We start from the raw sequence: 19,640 nt of genomic DNA on the forward strand, positions 1-19,640 counted from the left end.
TCCCGCTCCTTAGGAGCCCAAAGCGTGTCGCCTCTGTGACTTATAGCCCTATGCCCACAGCTGCTTCGGTTTCCAAGTAAATAAACATGGGACAAATCCATGCCAGTGGGCTGGGATCAAAACCTGTCCTCAGCTGTTGGGAACACAAAGACAAGCAGTTTCCTTAGAAACAGATTCCCAGGGGAAGGGGTCTAGTGGGGCCATTTGAGATCTTGGCAGAGGTGGACTTCACCGTTTAGGACATGGCCCTCTGTGGCCTGAACCACAGGAGAACAGGAACCCCTGTCTGCAGAAGAAATAGTCTGTTTCGGTCTCAGGGAGCCACGGAGAGAGCCGGGGGAATGAAAGTACCAATGCTAGAACATGTTTAGTAGGAGACTTTCAGCTCTCAGTGTGTGTCTGTATAGAATGTTTACTTTATTCTTCCAACAACCCTGTGACAAAAGGGGCCAAGATTTCCCTCATCGCACAGATGAGAAAAGTGAGGTTCACAGAGGCTAAATCACTGGCTTGTTCACCGGGCAAGGCCATAAGCCCAGTCAGAACTAGTTGGAGATGGAGTATTACTTCTGTACTTCCAAAAATTCGGAAGATCTATTTATCAAATACTTAAAAAGCAGATCATCCAAATCCCTGATTTGTTTTCTTCTGTTAAGGAGAAGGATGTTTTAGAGACAGAGGCAAAGCCCAAGTTTTCATTCATAGGACAGTCTTAGCTGGTCAGGACAGAGTGGAAATTTCTAGAAGAGAGCATTTCACATATACGCTTCCAAAGCTAAAGGACATTCAGAGTCCAAAACTTTCAAGCAGATTAAAATGCATAGCTTTCTGAAAACCTTTGCTGACGCTGGCCGGTTTTCAGACCTTTCCAGAATCCAATGGGGCCAACATGATTCACTGAATTCTTTATGAATTAAGAAGCTGTAAATTATGGATCTTTTCTTTTAAACATGCATTACTTTCCACGCTTTACAGCCAAGCAGAATAAACAGTACCACAGAGGCAGTTTCCTCCCTGGGAAAATCTCCTCTCCCTGCTCTTCAAATGGAGGTTCATCTCGTGGAAGAGTTGTCGACTGAATTTGCAATAAGTTTGAGTCAGGAGGCCAAGCTGACGTTTTGGGGAGTTGGAAAGTGCAAGCTGGTATCTCTACAGAACACTCCATCATGAAACTTTCCTCGGGCCAGGTTTTAGGCAAATAGAAATCACACAGGTGTAACTGAGTGGAAATGCCGGGGCAAGAAATCCATTTGTAGGGAAATTCGGCAACTGGAAAAGGGAGTGGCTTCTGCAGGCCTGGGATGCTCTTGTAAATTGCTTGTCAATCAGAACAGTTGCATTTCATTAGCAGCCTTCATTCTTTCATTAAGGATATTCTGGGTGTCAGGGATCTCCTTGCCTTGGAAATAAAGGAGTCTGGACTCGAGCTGGAGAAAGTCTGTGCTGGGATATACCCCAGTGTGCCTATGCTCAGCTCTGGCCCACCTTAGGATTCTAAAACCAAAAAAGGAGTCAGCTATCTCTGCCCTGGGAAGCCAAGTTTCTGGCTCTGGACCAAGAGAAATGAGCCCAAGAGAAGTGCCTTTCCATGGCATGGCTGCTAGAAGTTGAATTTGTATCCGTTCTAGCACTTTATTTTGAAATTATTTTTTGGTGAATCCAAGTGAAGCATGGTTTGGAAAGAAATAGAAACTTCTAGAAAATCTAATTGTTTCCAGAAAATATGGGAAATAGCTATAAGACGCTTGAAAACTTGGGGGGGGGGAGTTATATCAGCTGTGTCTTTGTAAAGATGTGTCAGACAAAATGATTTTGCTGAAAAAGCATAGGATTTGGCCCACCCAGATCTCTTCCCCCTTTGCTATGTAGGAAGAAAACATCAGGTCCCAGTGATTCAACAATATATTGTGAAGTTGAGGCCAGGCTTCTACTCCTGGCAGGGCCTTGGACCCACCCCTAGACCCAGGCCCCATTCCTCTACCTGTGAAACAAGAGTTTCCTCATGACCTCCAGAGACCCTGCAAATCCTAGGATCCCTTTACCCTTTACCACTTTCTTCCAAACTACCCAGCATCACAAGATGATATTATTTCATCCCCTGGGCAGGCTCGGCGATCTCTGGCCCTCTCTCAGCTGTATGCTAAGCAGTCCTGCGAGGCTCAGGGCCAGGAGCAGAACTGGCTGAGTTTTGGCAACTGGATAAAGCAAGTGGTATTGAGCGCTGAGACCTGGAATAATGTGGGTACCTCAGTAGCCCCTTTTCGGGCCAGTCCCCCGTGACTCCGTGTGCGTGCAGTGTTCGGGGAAAGGCCTCATCACACCGCCCCATGGGGGTGGCCCACCATGCCTGCCTCCTTGGGTGTGGGATCCCCGGTGCATCCCCCCTCCAGGCCCTTGCCCCCAAGGGAGGGCCTTGCCGAGGGGCCAGCGGTCTCCTCACAGCTGCCCTACACCCTACTGAGACACAAACAACACCCTCTTTTGAGTCAAACAACTGACCACCCGGGCCTGCCAAAATGAGGACAGCCTCTGAAAGGGGGCCGTTTTATTTCAAGGGTTTAATGGACCAAGGAGATGAAATAAAAAGTTTCAGCTATTTCAAAAAAAAAAATAGCAAAAGACTGTCTTATTTCCAAATAAACAAACTACCCTTTGAACAGGAAAAGAGTCTTCTAACTGGGTCAGGCTGGGGTCAGGTCAGGAAGGAGTCACGTGTCCCTTGGGCTCCCCTCTTTATTCCATGCTCCCCTGATAACTCCCTCTGCTGCTTTGGGGAGCCCAGTGTTCTCCTGCTGGGGCCCTGCCAAGGAATGACATCAGCTCATCGGATGTCAGCCCTTCCCAGGACGCGGCGCTTACACTGGGAAAGGGAGCCCCTCAAATCTCTAAGGGTAGAATTCCAGGCCAGGAAGTTTCCCTAGGATCTCTCAGATCACACCATAAAGTAAGCTCCCTGCCCTTCAAACATAGAAGATTTGCTTCGACTACCAGCATTCAATATTCTCTCTCTATATATTTTTAATCTAAACCATTACTTTTTTTCTCTCCTGTTTACAAGTTCTCTGGTGAGTGATGACGACTTACTCTGTGTGTGAATGTGTGAAAACCTATGTTATTGGCAATGCTTTCCAGGATGACAAAAACATGACAGGGTAGAAAAACCTAGAGAACTGCCCTCAACTTCCATATTAATACGTTTGTTTTTTAGTAAGTAGAGTGCTATTTAGGCCTCCAGTATTTCAGCCCCTCTTCTGGGTGCCAGGGATGTAGATGGAACTCTGATCCTATCTTATCCTCAAAGAGCTTATAGAAAGTTGGGAGGACAGGAAAGAAGTTAAGACATGATCTCACCCAGAGGAATGATATCCCCCACACAGAGAGCACAGAGAAAGAACATCAGGACCTCCCTGTACAGCTGTGCAGCTTGTGCACTGCATAACTCTGGGGTCACCATCCTACAAACTCCATTCAGTAGAGCCATATGGACACCTTGAGTGTGAGGAGCCTTGTGAGACTTGCAGGGAAAGCATCCGGGATCTGCCAGATACAGGTCTAGAGCAGGAAGAAGGTCCCAGCTCCTAGAAAGATGGGGAAGACCTGCAGAGAATGTCTGAAGGCCGATGGGATGACATATCCCCTGCTGGGAGAAGGGCTCAGGCTTTCCCATGGAGATGTGGGAGAAAGAGTCAATGATTATGGTATGTTGGATTTGGGGTCATTCAGGTTATTTCCCAGCTCACTTAGAGAAACTGGAGTGACTCCCAGGGCTCAATTATTGTCTCTAGAACTGACTTCTCTGAATTCTCCTCCTGCTGTTCTCCTGGCCCCACTCCCACGCACACCCACTGCAGGGCCCTCATGAAAGAAAAGGCTGGTTTTCTCCCCTTTGCTTCTTTTCCTGCTGCCATTCTTGCTAGGACCTGCACCCCCCTCCCTACACATATCTTACCTTCACACATGTCCTCCCTGTAAGGGACAAAGAGATAATGACATCTTTGGAGTTTTCCAGCACAACAGATGGTCTCTAGGGAGGGACCAGTCAGTGGTCTGCCTATTGCACTGGAGTTAGATATCTCCACACCAAGACCACTGGCTTCAGGGAATGTGTGCCTGTCAAAGAACCCCTGGACCCTGTCCTCATTCTGACCAGTTCCTGGAGGTCTCAGAGGACACCTGTATAGGACCATAATCGCCAATTAAAAACCTCCGACTCCAAGCAAAGACAAGACTCCCTCATTCCTTTCCAAGTCTCCCAGATGCTCCGTCTAGATCTCCTTCTCTACAGATCTTCAGTAAAGTCTGCTTTACCTTCACTGAAGTCTGGCTTGCATTTGATTTCTAACCTGCCTCAAGCCAAGGACCCTCTTGGTGGGTCCTAGAGGAACCCCACTCTGGGTGCTTGGACCTGACCTGCCTCACATACTGGTATGTGATTCTATACTCTGAAAATGTACTCGTGCTGAATAATAAAATATGTAGCCACATTCGTAACATGTAGTTTAAAGAAAAAGATTTGAGTTTCTGCCATCAAAATTTCAAAAAAAAAGAGCCACTTTAGAGATATTTCATTAAAGCATTAGATAGTTGAATAAATCCGGAATGGTGAGGGGCAAGGCTTCATTTCTGGTCTTGGCCCAGCTATGAGTGAGTTGTTTCGCACCAGATAAGACCCAACCTCTGGGCTTCTCAGTTCTCTCAACTCCACTCATGGATTTTAAGACATGAAAGGGACATCATCCAAAATGTGTCCAAACTCCAAACACATATTCTTATTACATTTTACAAAATTAGATGAGGAAAGAGAAGTTTGGTCCACAAGCTAGACCTGTGAGTCATGACCCTCGTCTTTTGGTACAAGGATGCTCTGTGGCCTTGGCAGCAGCAGGCTCAGACTTCCTGTCGCTCTCCTGCCCTGGGAGCAGAGTTGCACGAATAACTTGCAACATTCCTTTCTGCTCCTTCTGCTTGTACCCGACAGCCTAGGATGGGTCTGGTGACCCCAACAGCTTCCCTCCGACACAGAGACCAGGATTTCTGCTTCTGGACCCCAGACTCTTGGCTAGTCAGCAAGCTTTCGTCAATCTAGGTCATAAGCAGGTAAGAGAGATACTTTGGCTCTGGGGCTGGTGGAAAGATGCTTTGCTTGGCCCTCTGTTTTTTTGTTCCCAACTGTGCACTGTAGAACAACTACTGGGGTCAAAGTTCACAACCCCACGGTGCTGAGGGTCCCCAAACAAGGTCCAGAAAGATCAGATAGTTTCTGTCAAGACAGCCTGATTCTGTTGTGCCATGGTGGCAAGAACCTGGACTTGACATCAGACAGCCTATAAATAGTCACGCTTGTGCCCATATCCTTAATGGAACTACAGGGTCTCCTTTGAAAACCCCCTTCACTCACAGAAAAACACTTTGTGACCCACTAAGAAAGACTCATCTAAACGACATCTAAACAACAACAGCCCCAGTCGGGATCCCCTAGGAAAGGTTCTTTTCTTCTCTAGGATCTAAAACCTAGCACTAAAGACAAACTGAGAAAAACAAGATTAGCAAGTCATTTGAGAAGATGTTCTCAGGATCTGGGTCATCTGGGACAATTAACTTTTCACTGGCAAAAACTTGCTCCTTGAGGAGGGTGCCACGGAAATGTCACGGGGACAACACAGAAATGCCCAGGGCAGGGCAAGGACAGCTTCTTTGATGGGACAGGACTTACCAGGTAGCGCTCCTCCTGCCTCATGCTGGGGGTGCGGATCATGTGATTCTGTTCCCCTCTCCAGTCTCCAAATCGACGGAAAAAATAGTTAGATAAAAACCGGCTGACGGGGTCTCTAATGATGTTGATATAGACAGGCTGGTCTCCTCCAAACCTAGCACAGGCACACAAACACGGAGCTGGTTACAACCTGTCACTTCCGAAGGAAAATAAAGCCCACTTAGATGTTGTTTCCCCTCTAGTTCACAGACTATCACGAGAGGACCCCATCTGCTAAGGTCCCAGTGAACAATGCCATCAGCAAGCTGTGTTTCCCAATGGGCACTTTATTATGGGTGGTAAATGTCTGCTGGGGGGGCTTAGAGGATTGTCTGTGGCATGGCTCTATGCAAACGACTTGAATGGTCAGCAGGGAGGTATAGAAGAAGAGGAAGAACATCAGGACCCCCTTGTACAGCTGGGCAGGTTGTGCACTGCATAACTCTGGGGTTTTCTCACTAGGCTGGGGACGGAGGCACGCTGGGCTGGGTTTTGTATTCCCAGTGTCTGGCCCTCCAGAGAATATCTGATAAATTCTGATTTCCTGGCTGGGGGAGAAGGCGTTTTATTCTTGCATTCTGATTAGAATGGTAAGGTGCTCTCCAGGAAGTGGGTGATATTACCCAATATTTCTTAAACACACACAATATTTATTAAGTCACTTGGTTGTAAACGCCTTTTGTGACCAACTCACAGATGCCTCATGACATCTCCGTGGGGTAGAAACCAAAAGCATTCCCACCTTCACCTGGGGAGGGAGAGCGTGAGTAGTTTGTGGCTGAGCCGGGCTTCGAACCCAGGCAGTCTGGCCCCAGAAGCTGTGCTCTGAACCACAGAGAGAAGATTCCAGAATTGAGCAAAGTAATAACATAAGGGACATTGTGAACACAGCAGAAATCAATATAATTTTCCTCAAGTGATGATGAGTGGTTTTAGATTAAAAGGAAACAAGTATCTAAATGTTCCATTTGAATGCCTTCCACAAAGGGATTGGACACATGCTCTGAATGCTAGCCTGAGGGCAAGGCCTTCACAAGGCAAAATGATTAGGTTGGCTGACTTGTTTCTAAGGATTCCTCCCCTTTCTCTTCAACCTGCCTGAAAATGGTAACCCCGAGGAGCCTGGGAGAACACACTAGGCTCTGGGCAGAGGTCTTGCTCTGAAGGACCCACAGGCTCTTTTCACCCTGTGACCCCACGACTTTCTAATGAGGATACCTCGACATTCTGTCAGGGATCAGAAGGAGTTCAGAGAAAACAAATGGACACCAGCCTACCCCCTCTCTTCAGCTAGCAGACTCTGTCACCTTTCAAAACCCAGCCCAGAATTAGTCCCATCCCTCTGCAAGTCAGTCCCATGCTGGGTCTGACCCTCTCTCCAGCACCATGTGACTGGGTCTGCCTCTCCAATCAGACTGCCGCCTCCTGGAGGGGGGACAGATGTCCTTAGCACAGTGTGCGGCACACAGTAGGTGCTCAGACCACAAAGACATAACGGCCTGGGTGTATGCTTCTAAGCTGGAAGTTTCTGCTGCATTCACAGGCTCTGCTGCACAGAAGGAAGTCGACATGACAAGCCCCTGATCCTTTTTTTTGTGTATAAATGCACATAATGTCATCCTTGGTTTATCTGCATTTTGCAAGTGAACCTTCAGAGAGAAGAATCCAAAGGTACCAAAAGAAATGACTCTTTGGCGGTAGCATTTCAGTCCCCAGGATGAATGAATGACATTCTGGACTCCTGGATGGCTCCACCTTGGAAAACAAGCTGCTCAGGAGTAAGGTTAGCCATGACCATACGAACCTTGTCACCTCCCAGATCTAAGCAGGTGACATCCACCTGACTTCATGAGCATGGCAGCTAACCAGTCTCAGAAATCAGCTGTGCCCAGGTGGCTAGCCACTATCATCCCGCACGGATCTTCCACTTTTTAATTGAATTGAGCCTTTCCTATCTATGATAAGCAGCAACTGAAGTCATAAAGCTAGGATCAGGAAGACAAAGCACACATTCCAGATGGGAAGGCGATGGCACCCTGCTTTAAAAAACCTCAGCTCTCCTTCTGTCTTCATGTGAAGAAGGACCATCACCGCTCATCAGCAGAACTGCCCTGTCATGTGAGACGGTTCTCAGACTGGCGACAGCCGTCTGTTCCCCCGACCCCCCACCCCCCACGCTGTGGCCTTGAGGACTCACATGGCTTCCTGAGCATGGGTGACTTGTTCCCAGTCGCACTCTGTAGCCCACTGCAAGATTTCCAGAATAATTCTCCCAAACAGAAGTTTTAGATGGCACAGGAATGTTGTGTTAAGTATCAGATAAATAACAGCCACTCTTTTGACATTTTTAACTATAGAGAGATGTCTGACATATATCTCCCACTTTCCAGAAATCCATAGTAATAATGGTTTCAGGTTGCTGGCCCCAGTCATTTTTCTAGGATGCAGAGCTCCCTCCCAAACTGGCAAAACTAGGGTGGCATGTCAGTTATGCCAAAGAGGCCAGAATATCACCCACGTATCCCATGAAACAAATTCCCCCCCTCATCCTGCCCTCTCTCAAAGAAGGTTTCTCCTCCTTCCATACTTTTTCATTCTAGTCAGAATTCCTGGTCACCCTTAGAAGGTCTCTCGATTCCCTGAACCTACTGCTGTTGCTTGTATGCTGGAGAGTGAATGCTTTGCACAGCAACACCCCCCACCTCCCCACCTCCCCCCCCGCCACTGGTGGCCCCACCACCAATCACACAGCACAACGCTCTGCCTTCTGTTCTCAACTCTGAAGAGTTTCCAGAGCCTCCAGGAGAAGCCCAATCCTATTAGCCAACCTGACAGTTGAGGAGTCTTTGGTCACACAGCCAAAATTCCTAATCTTCCTTTATGTGCATTTCCTTTTGTTTGATCCACTTAACCTAAAGAATTGGCTTCTCTTCATGTTTTTTTTTAAACTTTTTTATATAACTTTATATAACTTTTAACTTTCTTTATACAACTTTTCAGCTTCAATTTTAATTCCTTTAAATTCTTTTGTTTGTGTTTCTCCTTGAAAATTCCTTTGGCAGTCGTCTTCAGACTTAACTTCCTTTCCTTTTTAAATCCTTACTTCTAATTTGGTCTTTATGGAACTCTAGACAATTGTGCAGACCAGAGCTGAGGCTAGATTCTGTGCTGTGCCTACACACTGGAGCCCAGGAGTCAGGCCATATCTTCTCTTAACAACACACTCTTGTCCTTTGGTCACCACAACAGTTATTATTTGAAACTGTCTTTTAAGTCATCCTAAAATAGCAGGTATTTCCAATTTCTTTAACATTTGTTCATACGTCCTATTTATCAACTCTGTAATTACCCCTGTGGCTCTCCTTCGGACCCTTTGCAAATTTATCGTATTCTTTTTATTTTTGTTTTTTGATGAGAAGATGAAGAGCCAAAGCACGATGTCATTCTCTTACATCCTGGAATAATAACAACATGGTTCTCATTTTCTCTCGTGCATTCCTAAATATCTCATTCTGCAGATTTTCTTCCATATCTGCTCCATACAACATTAGCTCTTTCTCCAATGGTTATGTAAAGCATGTGAGTAAGAATTTTAGGTATACTTCCATCAAACAGCTGATGATAGTCTGCCTAGTTTGGTCATAAGACTTATGACCAAAATTATTTGAGGGAATTAAGACTGTTTTGTCCTCCCATTATAGCACAGTTTTCTAGAGGTGAAAACACTTTTTTTTTTTTAATTATGTCTTTTTAAAAATTATGGTAAAATATACACAACACAAAATCTTTAAGTGTACAATTCAGTGGTATTAAGTATGTTCACACTGTTGTGCAACCCTCATCTCTACCCATCCCCAGAACTTTCTCATCATCCCAAACCCAAGCTTATATTTCCCTCCTCTTGGCCCCTGGCAATTTCCACTTTACTGAAAGTATATCTTCTTTTCACCTCTGGCCTAAAAGCAAAGGTTATCCTTGTGCTGTTACCTATATTAAAACATGACAAGTACCCTGTGGCTAGAGGCCAGCTTTGATCCCTGTCAGTGAGGGAGGAGACTTTTTTTTTTTAAGATTTTATTTATTTATTTGACAGAGAGAGATCACAAGTAGGCATAGAGGCAGGCAGAGAGAGAGAGAAGGAAGCAGGCTCCCCACTGAGCAGAGAGCCCAGTGTGGGACTTGATCCCAGGACCCTGAGATCATGACCTGAGCCAAAGGCAGAGGCTTAACCCACTGAGCCACCCAGGCACCCGGGAGGAGACATTTTGAAGTGAGAGAAAAGCCATCACGGAAAAGGATGTGATTGTTTGGGGAGCAGGGTGAGGAGCTGCCTGCAGAAGGAAGAAGGGAAGAATGCTTATTTATTGGTCCTTTGCTGTAATGGGTTGGAAGCATCTCCCACCACCCCCCATCCTCACAACCCAAGACTGTGGGCACTTGGGTTCTTGGCCGCCTGGGGATAGGGCCCCACACACAAAACAGAAGCAGAAGACACTGAGCTTCCTCTGCTCTGTGGCATGTCCTTAGGGAAGAAAGGTAGAAGCATATGCTGATGGAAAGTGGGGACAAATGGTGGGAAGGGAGGGGCAGGGGGTCCCTGAGGTTAGGCCTCTTGCTAGGAGATAAGGTGACTCCATAAGGGGGAAGGTCTCTGGTGGTGTGCAGTGAGGAGCACTCAGGGAAAAGTCCAGATGATACTAATCTTCATCAGGCTTCCAAAGCAGGTGGGTTTATGTGTCCACTGAGCAACAGCATTGGTTCAGGGAAAGAGGAAAGTGAGGGAGACAGCGCCATCTCTGGTCCAGCAGTGTTTATAAATAGCATAAAATCAAACTTCTGGGCTATGCTTAAGGAGGGAGAGAAAGTGTTCGACCTCTGCTGATATCAATCCCTAGCTTCAAAGTTGGAGACTTCTGTCACCATTACTGGCAGGGCACAGGGTTAAAGCGGATGGCTTTGCTAAAGAGAATGTCAAGTCAGCATTCAGAAGAAAGATGTGGAAAGCCAACCGAATTATGGAATCCGTGAGATCGGATTTGTTTTGTTAAACAGTGCCCTGAGAAGGCAGCCTCTGTTCGGGCCCGTGATGAAGGCCTCGCCTTAAGGGAAGGCCTTGAAAGTATCCCAAATGCCTCCCCCCGCCGCCCATCACATCCTGTCTGCTTCTCGAGTGATTGATTGATTTTTAAATGTTTTGCTTTTGCGAATTCTTGTAGGCGTTGGAGCCACCAGGAGCAGATAAACAAAAAAAAAGGAGGGAGTCCTGAATCAGAAACAAGAAACGTTGCCTGTGGTGGAAAGAGGGCGCTGAGACTGTAGCTGGAAATTACTGAGCGCACTGATGTGTCCTGTAATGCGCGTGGACTACTTTGACAGCGCAGAGCTCCCACCCAGCCCTTCCCAGGTCTACCCTGAGAGACACCAGGTAGGGGTTGAGGGGGGCTCTAGGCTGGAAGGTTACTGCCTCTTCTCCCCAACAAAACACTTAGCGAACAAACAAAAAAGTGGGGGTGAGGGGAAGGTAAATTGAACTGTCACAATCTATGCAGCGTGTGGATCTGGGACACCCTTAAAGAGATTTCGTCGATACTGAGGCTGAACTTTTTCAGAAGTTGTAATTATCTTGGTTAGCTCTGGGAACGGACACAGGAAACCATAGTCCACAAATTTTAAAAAATCCTCTTAAAACATCACAACAAAGAGTAGCATCTTTTAGGCCGTGGTCATTCTGACTCAATTCTCCAGGTGGTTCAGTTGGAAAGCATTTGTTGGGCTCAAGGTTTTAAGCAGTTCAAAAGCCATGTGAAAACAGCAGTCTTGTGTTAACCCTCACGAATCCCAACCGGCCTGAAATTTCTACTGGCTTTGGAGCTGCTCCTCTCCCCTGGCAGGAAACCTTCCCTGAAACAACCACGAAAACACTGGTTTGGTCTTTTTCACTCTTGTTTTCTGTGGTTGAATTACTAAAGCTAGATATGATGAAATGGTCCTTCCAGGTCTAAAATTAGGGAAAAGAAGGAATAGAGCAAGATGCCTGGATGATGAGTAAATGAAGCCAGTTGACTACCTAAATGCCAAGAGCTTGCAGGATAACATTTTGCATGGCTCACAGTGTGTCTATTTCAAGATAAGAATGCCATATATACTTAAAGAAAAAAAAGAAATAGAGGGCAATTCGTTTTGGTATAAGGCTGCACACTTCAGAAGTTCAGAACAGTTAAGGGCATAGGTTGTAGGAAGGGAGGTGAGACCTTTCTTATGTTCTGCTCACTAGCAAGTATTTTGCTGCACATTAAGAATGTAAGGAAGATTAGAAATCAAATGTTAACAAAGAATATTAAGTTACAGTGTCAAGTCTTATCTTAATAACCTCATTATCTTGAACCAAGCCAACCATATATATGGCTGTTAGCAATGATCGGGGTAGGTTTCTTAAGAGTAGTTTAATTATCTCTTTGCCTTATAATTTAAAATATAGAACTCCTTTTTATTTTTAAAAAATTTTTAATCTTAATTTTTATCTTTTTCTAAAGATTTTATGTATTTATTTGACAGACAGAGATCACAAGTAGGCAGAGAGGCAGGTAGAAAGAGAAGGAGGAAGCAGGCTCCCCACGGAGCGGAGAGCTCAATGCAGGGCTTGATCTCCAGATCCTGAGATCATGACCTGAGCTGAAGGCAGACACTTTAACCCACTGAGCCACCCAGGTGCCCCTAGAACTCCTTTTTATAAAAGCATGAGAAAGCCCTCAACGCATTCCGACCTGGTGGTTTTTCTGTGAGTTGTGTACTGAGGGCTTTCTTTACATACCCAGTTTGCCATTTATACCTAAAACCTTTCCCTTAAAGCTGTTCCCTGTTAAAAGAAAAGCTGATGTTTTAACTTCCCATATTCAGTGGGATTAACATGGTCTTGTAAAGTAGTAAGGCTCAATCTGCCATTCTGTTCATGCTCGTGGAGGTGCCCTACCTGAAGCCAGATCCTCTTGTCTATGGGGTGGCAGGAGAGGGTAAGAGTGCTCCCACAGGTAGCATGAGCTTTTTGAAGGAGAGAGATGTTCAGGCCAGTTCACCCCTCCACTCCTCCACCCCTGGCTTAAAGCTCTTAACTGTCATCCTTTCCTGCTCTGCCCACCCCTGGGCTCCTATCTTCCGATTCCTTTCGGCCACTCTCTTTCTCTGGCTTTAGCTCATGCTGGGCCCTGTGCCACCAATGCCCTTCCCCTTTGGCTAAAGTTGGCTTGTCCCTCATATCCCAGCAGCAAGGGCTCCTGTTCTAGAATGTCCTTCCACACTTTCTCCCACCTCCCTTGGGGGGCACGCTATGACCCTTTCTTCTAAAGACTTCACACTTTGTTGCCATTCTTCTTTAAGGGAAGGAGGGTGTACACTTCTCTCAAAGCAAAGAAAACTTTTAAAAAATATTTTATTTAAGACAGAGAGAGGGGTAGGAGTCAAGATGGCAGAGAAGTAGTAGGCTGAGACTACTTCAGGTAGCAGGAGATCAGCTAGATAGCTTATCTAAAGATTGCAAACACCTACAAATCCAATGGCAGATCGAAGAGAAGAAGAACAGCAATTCTATAAACAGAAAATAAACCACTTTCTGGAAGGTAGGACTGGCGGAGAAATGAATCCAAAGCGAAAGGAAGATGGACGGGGCGGAGGGGGGGGCGGCTCCGGCAAGTGGCGGAGCAACGGAGCACAAAATCAGGACTTTTAAAAGTCTGTTCCGCTGAGGGACATCGCTCCAGAGGCTAAACCGGGGTGAAGCCCATGCAGGATCAGCATGGCCTCAGGTTCTGCAGGGTCACAGAAGGATCGGGGGTGTCTGAGTGTTGCAGAGCTTACAGGTATTAGAACAGGGAAGCCGGCTACAGAGACAGAGCCGAGGAGTGAGCTCTCAGCTCGGGGTTACCTTCAACCGGTAGCAGGCTCGGTGAGCTTGGAGCGTGGCAGGAGGCCACAGAGACGGGAGTAATTGGGCGCTGTTCTCTCAGGGCGCAGTGAGGAGTGGGGCCCCGGCTCTCGGCTCCTCCGGGCCGGAGACCAGGAGGCTGCCATTTTCATTCCCGTCCTCTGGAACTCTACGGAAAGCACTCAGGGAACAAAAGCTCCTAAAAGCAAACCCAGAGGATTACTCAGCCCGGCCCCTGGTAAGGGCGGTGCAATTCTGCCTGGGGCAAAGACACTTGAGAATCACTACAAGAGGCCGCTTCCCCAGAAGATCAACAAGAAATCCAGTCAGGACCAAGTTCACCTACCAAGGAGTGCAGCTTCAATACCAAGGAGAGCAGCGGAATTCCAGAGAAGGAGAAAGCAAAGCATGGAACTCATGGCTTTCTCCCCAAGATTCTTTAGTCTTGCAGTTAATTTAATTTTTTTTTCTTTTTCAATTTTTTTTTCTCTTCTTCTGCTAAATTTTTTTAACTTTTACCTTTTTCTTTTTTAACGTTTTTTAACTAGTTTATCTAATATATATATATTTTCTTTTTTATACTTTTTTAAAATTTGTTTTCTTTTTTTAATTGTTTCTTTTTTTTTTCCCCTTTCTGAACCTCTTTTTATCCCCTTTCTCCCCCCTCACGATTTGGGATCTCTTCTGATTTGGTTAAAGCATATTTTCCTGGGGTTGTTGCCACCCTTTTAGTATTTTACTTGCTCCTTCATATACTCTTATCTGGACAAAATGACAAGGCGGAAAAGTTCTACCACAAAAAAAAGAACAAGAGGCAGTACCAAAGGCTAGGGACCTAATCAATACAGACATTGGTAATATGTCAGATCTAGAGTTCAGAATGGCGATTCTCAGGTTCTAGCCGGGCTCGAAAAAGGCAAAGAAGATATTAGAGAAACCCTCTCGGGAGATATAAAAGCCCTTTTTGGAGAAATAAAAGAATTAAAATCTAACCAAGTTGAAATTCAAAAAAGCTATTAATGAGGTGCAATAAAAAATGGAGGCACTTGCTGCTAGGATAAATGAGGCAGAAGAAAGAATTAGCGATATAGAAGACCAAATGACAGAGAATAAATAAGCTGAGCAAAAGAGGGACAAACAGCTACTGGACCATGAGGGGAGAATTCGAGAGATAAGTGACACCATAGGATGAAACAGCATTAGAATAATTGGGATTCCAGAAGAAGAAGAAAGAGAGAGGGGAGCAGAAGGTATACTGGAGAGAATTATTGGAGAGAATTTCCCCAATATGGCAAAGGGAACAAGCATCAAAATCCAGGAGGTGCAGAGAACCTCCCGCAAAATCAATAGGAATAGGTCCACACCCCGTCACCTAATAGTAAAATTTACAAGTCTTAATGACAAAAAGAAAATCCTGAAAGCATCCAGGGAAAAGAAGTCTGTAACATACAATGGTAAAAATATTAGATTGGCAGCAGACTTATCCACAGAGACCTGGCAGGCCAGAAAGAGCTGGCATGATATATTCAGAGCACTAAACGAGAAAAACATGCAGCCAAGAATACTATATCCAGCTAGGCTATCAGTGAAAATAGAAGGAGAGATTAAAAGCTTCCAGGACAAACAAAAACTAAAAGAATTTGCAAACACCAAACCAGTTTTACAGGAAATATTGAAAGGGGTCTTCTAAGCAAAGAGAAAGCCTACAAGTGGTAGATCAGAAAGGAACAGAGACAATATACAGTAACAGTCACCTTACAGGCAATACAATGGCACTAAATTCATATCTCTCAGTACTTACCCTGAATGTTAATGGGCTAAATGCCCCAATCAAAAGACACAGGGTATCAGAATGGATAAAAAAACAAAACCCATCTATATGTTGCCTACAAGAAACTCATTTTAAACCTGAAGACACCTCCAGATTTAAAGTGAGGGGGTGGAAAAGAATTTACCATGCTAATGGACATCAGAAGAAAGCAGGAGTGGCAATCCTTATATCAGATCAATTAGATTTTAAGCCAAAGACTATAATAAGAGATGAGGAAGGACACTATATCATACTCAAAGGATCTGTCCAACAAGAAGATCTAACAATTTTAAATATCTATGCCCCCAACGTGGGAGCAGCCAACTATATAAACCAATTAATAACAAAATCAAAGAAACACATCAACAATCATACAAAAATAGTAGGGGACTTTAACACTCCCCTCACTGAAATGGACAGATCATCCAAGCAAAAGATCAACAAGGAAATAAAGGCCTTAAATGACACACTGGACCAGATGGACATCACAGATATATTCAGAACATTTCATCCCAAAGCAACAGAATACATATTCTTCTCTAGTGCACATGGAACATTCTCCAGAATAGATCACATCCTTGGTCCTAAATCAGGTCTCAACTGGTATCAAAAGATTGGGATCATTCCCTGCATATTTTCAGACCACAATGCTCTGAAGCTAGAACTCAATCACAAGAGGAAATTTGGAAAGAACCCAAATACATGGAGACAAAACAGCATCCTTCTAAAGAATGAATGGGTTAACCAGGAAATTAAAGAAGAATTGAAAAAATTCATGGAAACAAATGATAATGAAAACACAATGGTTCAAAATCTGTGGGACGCAACAAAGGCAGTCCTGAGAGGAACATACATAGCGGTACAAGCCTTTCTCAAGAAACAAGAAAGGTCTCAGGTACACAACCTAAACCTATACCTAAAGGAGCTGGAGAAAGAACAAGAAAGAAACCCAAAAACCAAGCAGGAGAAGAGAAATCATAAAGATCAGAGCAGACATCAATGAATAGAAACCAAAAAAACAATAGAACAAATCAACGAAACTAGGAGCTGGTTCTTTGAAAGAATTAATAAGATTGATAAACCCCTGGCCAGACTTATCAAAAAGAAAAGAGAAAGGACCCAAATAAATAAAATCATGAATGAAAGAGGAGAGATCACAACTAACACCAAAGAAATACAGACAATTATAAGAACATACTATGAGCAACTCTACGCCAACAAATTTGACAATCTGGAAGAAATGGATGCATTCCTAGAGACATATAAACTACCACAACTGAACCAGGAAGAAATAGAAAGCCTGAACCGACCCATAACCAGTAAGGAGATTGAAACAGTCATTAAAAATCTCCAAACAAACAAAAGCCCAGGGCCAGACGGCTTCCCAGGGGAATTCTACAAAACATTTAAAGAAGAACTAATTCCTATTCTCCTGGCACTGTTCCAAAAAATAGAAATGGAAGGAAAACTTACAAACTCGTTTTATGAGGCCAGCATCACCTTGATCCCAAAACCAGACAAGGATCCAATCAAAAAAGAGAGCTATCAACCAATATCCTTGATGAACACAGATGCGAAAATTCTCACCAAAATACTAGCCAATAGGATTCAACAGTACATTAAAAGGATTATTCACCACGACCAAGTGGGATTTATTCCAGGGTTGCAAGGTTGGTTCAACATCCACAAATCAATCACTGTGATACAACACATTAATAAAAGAAAGAGCAAGAACCATATGATACTCTCAATAGATGCTGAAAAAGCATTTGACAAAGTACAGCATCCCTTCCTGATCAAAACTCTTCAAAGTGTAGGGATAGAGGGCACATACCTCAATATCATCAAAGCCATCTATGAAAAACCCACCGCAAATATCATTCTCAATGGAGAAAAACTGAAAGCTTTTCCACTAAGGTCAGGAACACGGCAGGGATGTCCATTATCACCACTGCTATTCAACATAGTACTAGAGGTCCTAGCCTCAGCAATCAGACAACAAAAGGAAATTAAAGGCATCCAAATCGGCAAAGAAGAAGTCAAATTATCACTCTTCGCAGATGATATGATACTATATGTGGAAAACCCAAAAGACTCCACTCCAAAACTGCTAGAACTTATACAGGAATTCAGTAAAGTGTCAGGATATAAAATCAATGCACAGAAATCAGTTGCATTTCTCTATACCAACAGCAAGAAAGAAGAAAGAGAAATTAAGGAGTCAATCCCATTTACAATTGCACCCAACACCATAAGATACCTAGGAATAAACCTAACCAAAGAGGCACAGAATCTATACTCAGAAAACTATAAAGTACTCATGAAAGAAATTGAGGAAGACACAAAGAAATGGAAAAATGTTCCATGCTCCTGGATTGGAAGAATAAATATTGTGAAAATGTCTATGCTACCTAAAGCAATCTACACATTTAATGCAATTCCTATCAAAGTACCATCCATCTTTTTCAAAGAAATGGAACAAATAATTCTAAAATTTATATGGAACCAGAAAAGACCTCGAATAGCCAAAGGGATATTGAAAAAGAAAGCCAACGTTGGTGGAATCACAATTCCAGACTTCAAGCTCTATTACAAAGCTGTCATCATCAAGATAGCATGGTACTGGCACAAAAACAGACCCATAGATCAATGGAACAGAATAGAGAGCCCAGAAATAGACCCTCAACTCTACAGTCAACTAATCTTCGACAAAGCAGGAAAGAATGTCCAATGGAAAAAAAGACAGCCTCTTCAATAAATGGTGCTGGGAAAATTGGACAGCCACATGCAGAAAAATGAAATTGGACCATTTCCTTACACCACACACGAAAATAGACTCAAAATCGATGAAGGACCTCAACGTGAGAAAGGAATCCATCAAAATCCTTGAGGAGAACACAGGCAGCAACCTCTTCGACCTCAGCCACAGCAACATCTTCCTAGGAACAACGCCAAAGGCAAGGCAAGCAAGGGCAAAAATGAACTATTGGGATTTCATCAAGATCAAAAGCTTTTGCACAGCAAAGGAAACAGTTAACAAAACCAAAAGACAACTGACAGAATGGGAGAAGATATTTGCAAACGACATATCAGATAAAGGGCTTGTGTCCAAAATCTATAAAGAACTTAGCAAACTCAACACCCAGAGAACAAGTAATCCAATCAAGAAATGGGCAGAGGACATGAACAGACATTTCTGCAAAGAAGACATCCAGATGGCCAAAAGACACATGAAAAAGTGCTCCATATCATTCGGCATCAGAGAAATACAGATAAAAACCACAATGAGATATCATCTTACACCAGTCAGAATGGCTAAAATCAACAAGTCAGGAAATGACAGATGCTGGCGAGGATGCGGAGAAAGGGGAACCCTCCTACACTGTTGGTGGAAATGCAAGCTGGTGCAACCACTCTGTAAAACAGCATGAAGGTTCCTCAAAATGTTGAAAATAGAACTACCGTATGACTCAGCAATTGCACTACTGCGTATTTACCCTAAAGATACAAACGTAGTGATCCAAAGGGGCACGTGCACCCGAATGTTTATAGCAGCAATGTCCACAATAGCCAAACTATGAAAAGAACCTAGATGTCCATCAACAGATGAATGGATAAAGAAGATGTGGTATATATACACAATGGAATACTATGCAGCCATCAAAAGAAATGAAATCTTGCCATTTGCGACAACGTGGATGGAATTAGATGATATCATGCTTAGCGAAATAAGTCAAGCGGAAAAAAGACAACTATCATATGATCTCCCTGATATGAGGAAGTGGAGATGCAACATGGGGGGTTAAGGGGTTTGGAGAAGAATGAATGAAACAAGATGGGATTGGGAGGGAGACAAACCGTAAGTGACTCTTAATCTCACAAAACAAACTGAGGGTTGCTGGGGGGATGGGGGGACAGGAAACGGGGGTGGGTTTAGGGACATTGGGGAGGGTATGTGCTATGGTGAGTGCTGTGAAGTGTGTAAACCTGGCGATTCACAGACCTGTACCCCTGGGGATAAAAATATATGTTTATATAAAATAAAAAATTAATAAAAAATAAATAAAATCCCCCCCCCCACAAAAAAAAGACAGAGAGAGAAAGAGAGGGAGAGAGAGAATGCATAGGCAGAGGGAGCAGCAGGCAGAGGGAGAAGCAGG

At 44.2% G+C, this 19,640-nt stretch overlaps 1 protein-coding gene across 1 annotated transcript in view; it reads right to left on the reverse strand.

The window, feature by feature from the left end:
* Window positions 1-19,640, reverse strand: part of UST (uronyl 2-sulfotransferase) — a 298,701-nt gene that overhangs the window by 99,384 nt on the left and 179,677 nt on the right. Inside the window, exon 5 of the mRNA XM_045066253.1 lies at window positions 5,714-5,867. Coding sequence (XP_044922188.1) covers window positions 5,714-5,867 — 154 coding nt within the window. The remainder of the gene's footprint in view (window positions 1-5,713; window positions 5,868-19,640) is intronic.

This window comes from Mustela putorius, unplaced genomic scaffold (assembly GCF_011764305.1).
Source record: "Mustela putorius furo isolate JIRA1106 unplaced genomic scaffold, ASM1176430v1.1 tig00003863_pilon_pilon_pilon, whole genome shotgun sequence".
NCBI classification, from domain to species: Eukaryota; Metazoa; Chordata; class Mammalia; order Carnivora; family Mustelidae; genus Mustela; species Mustela putorius.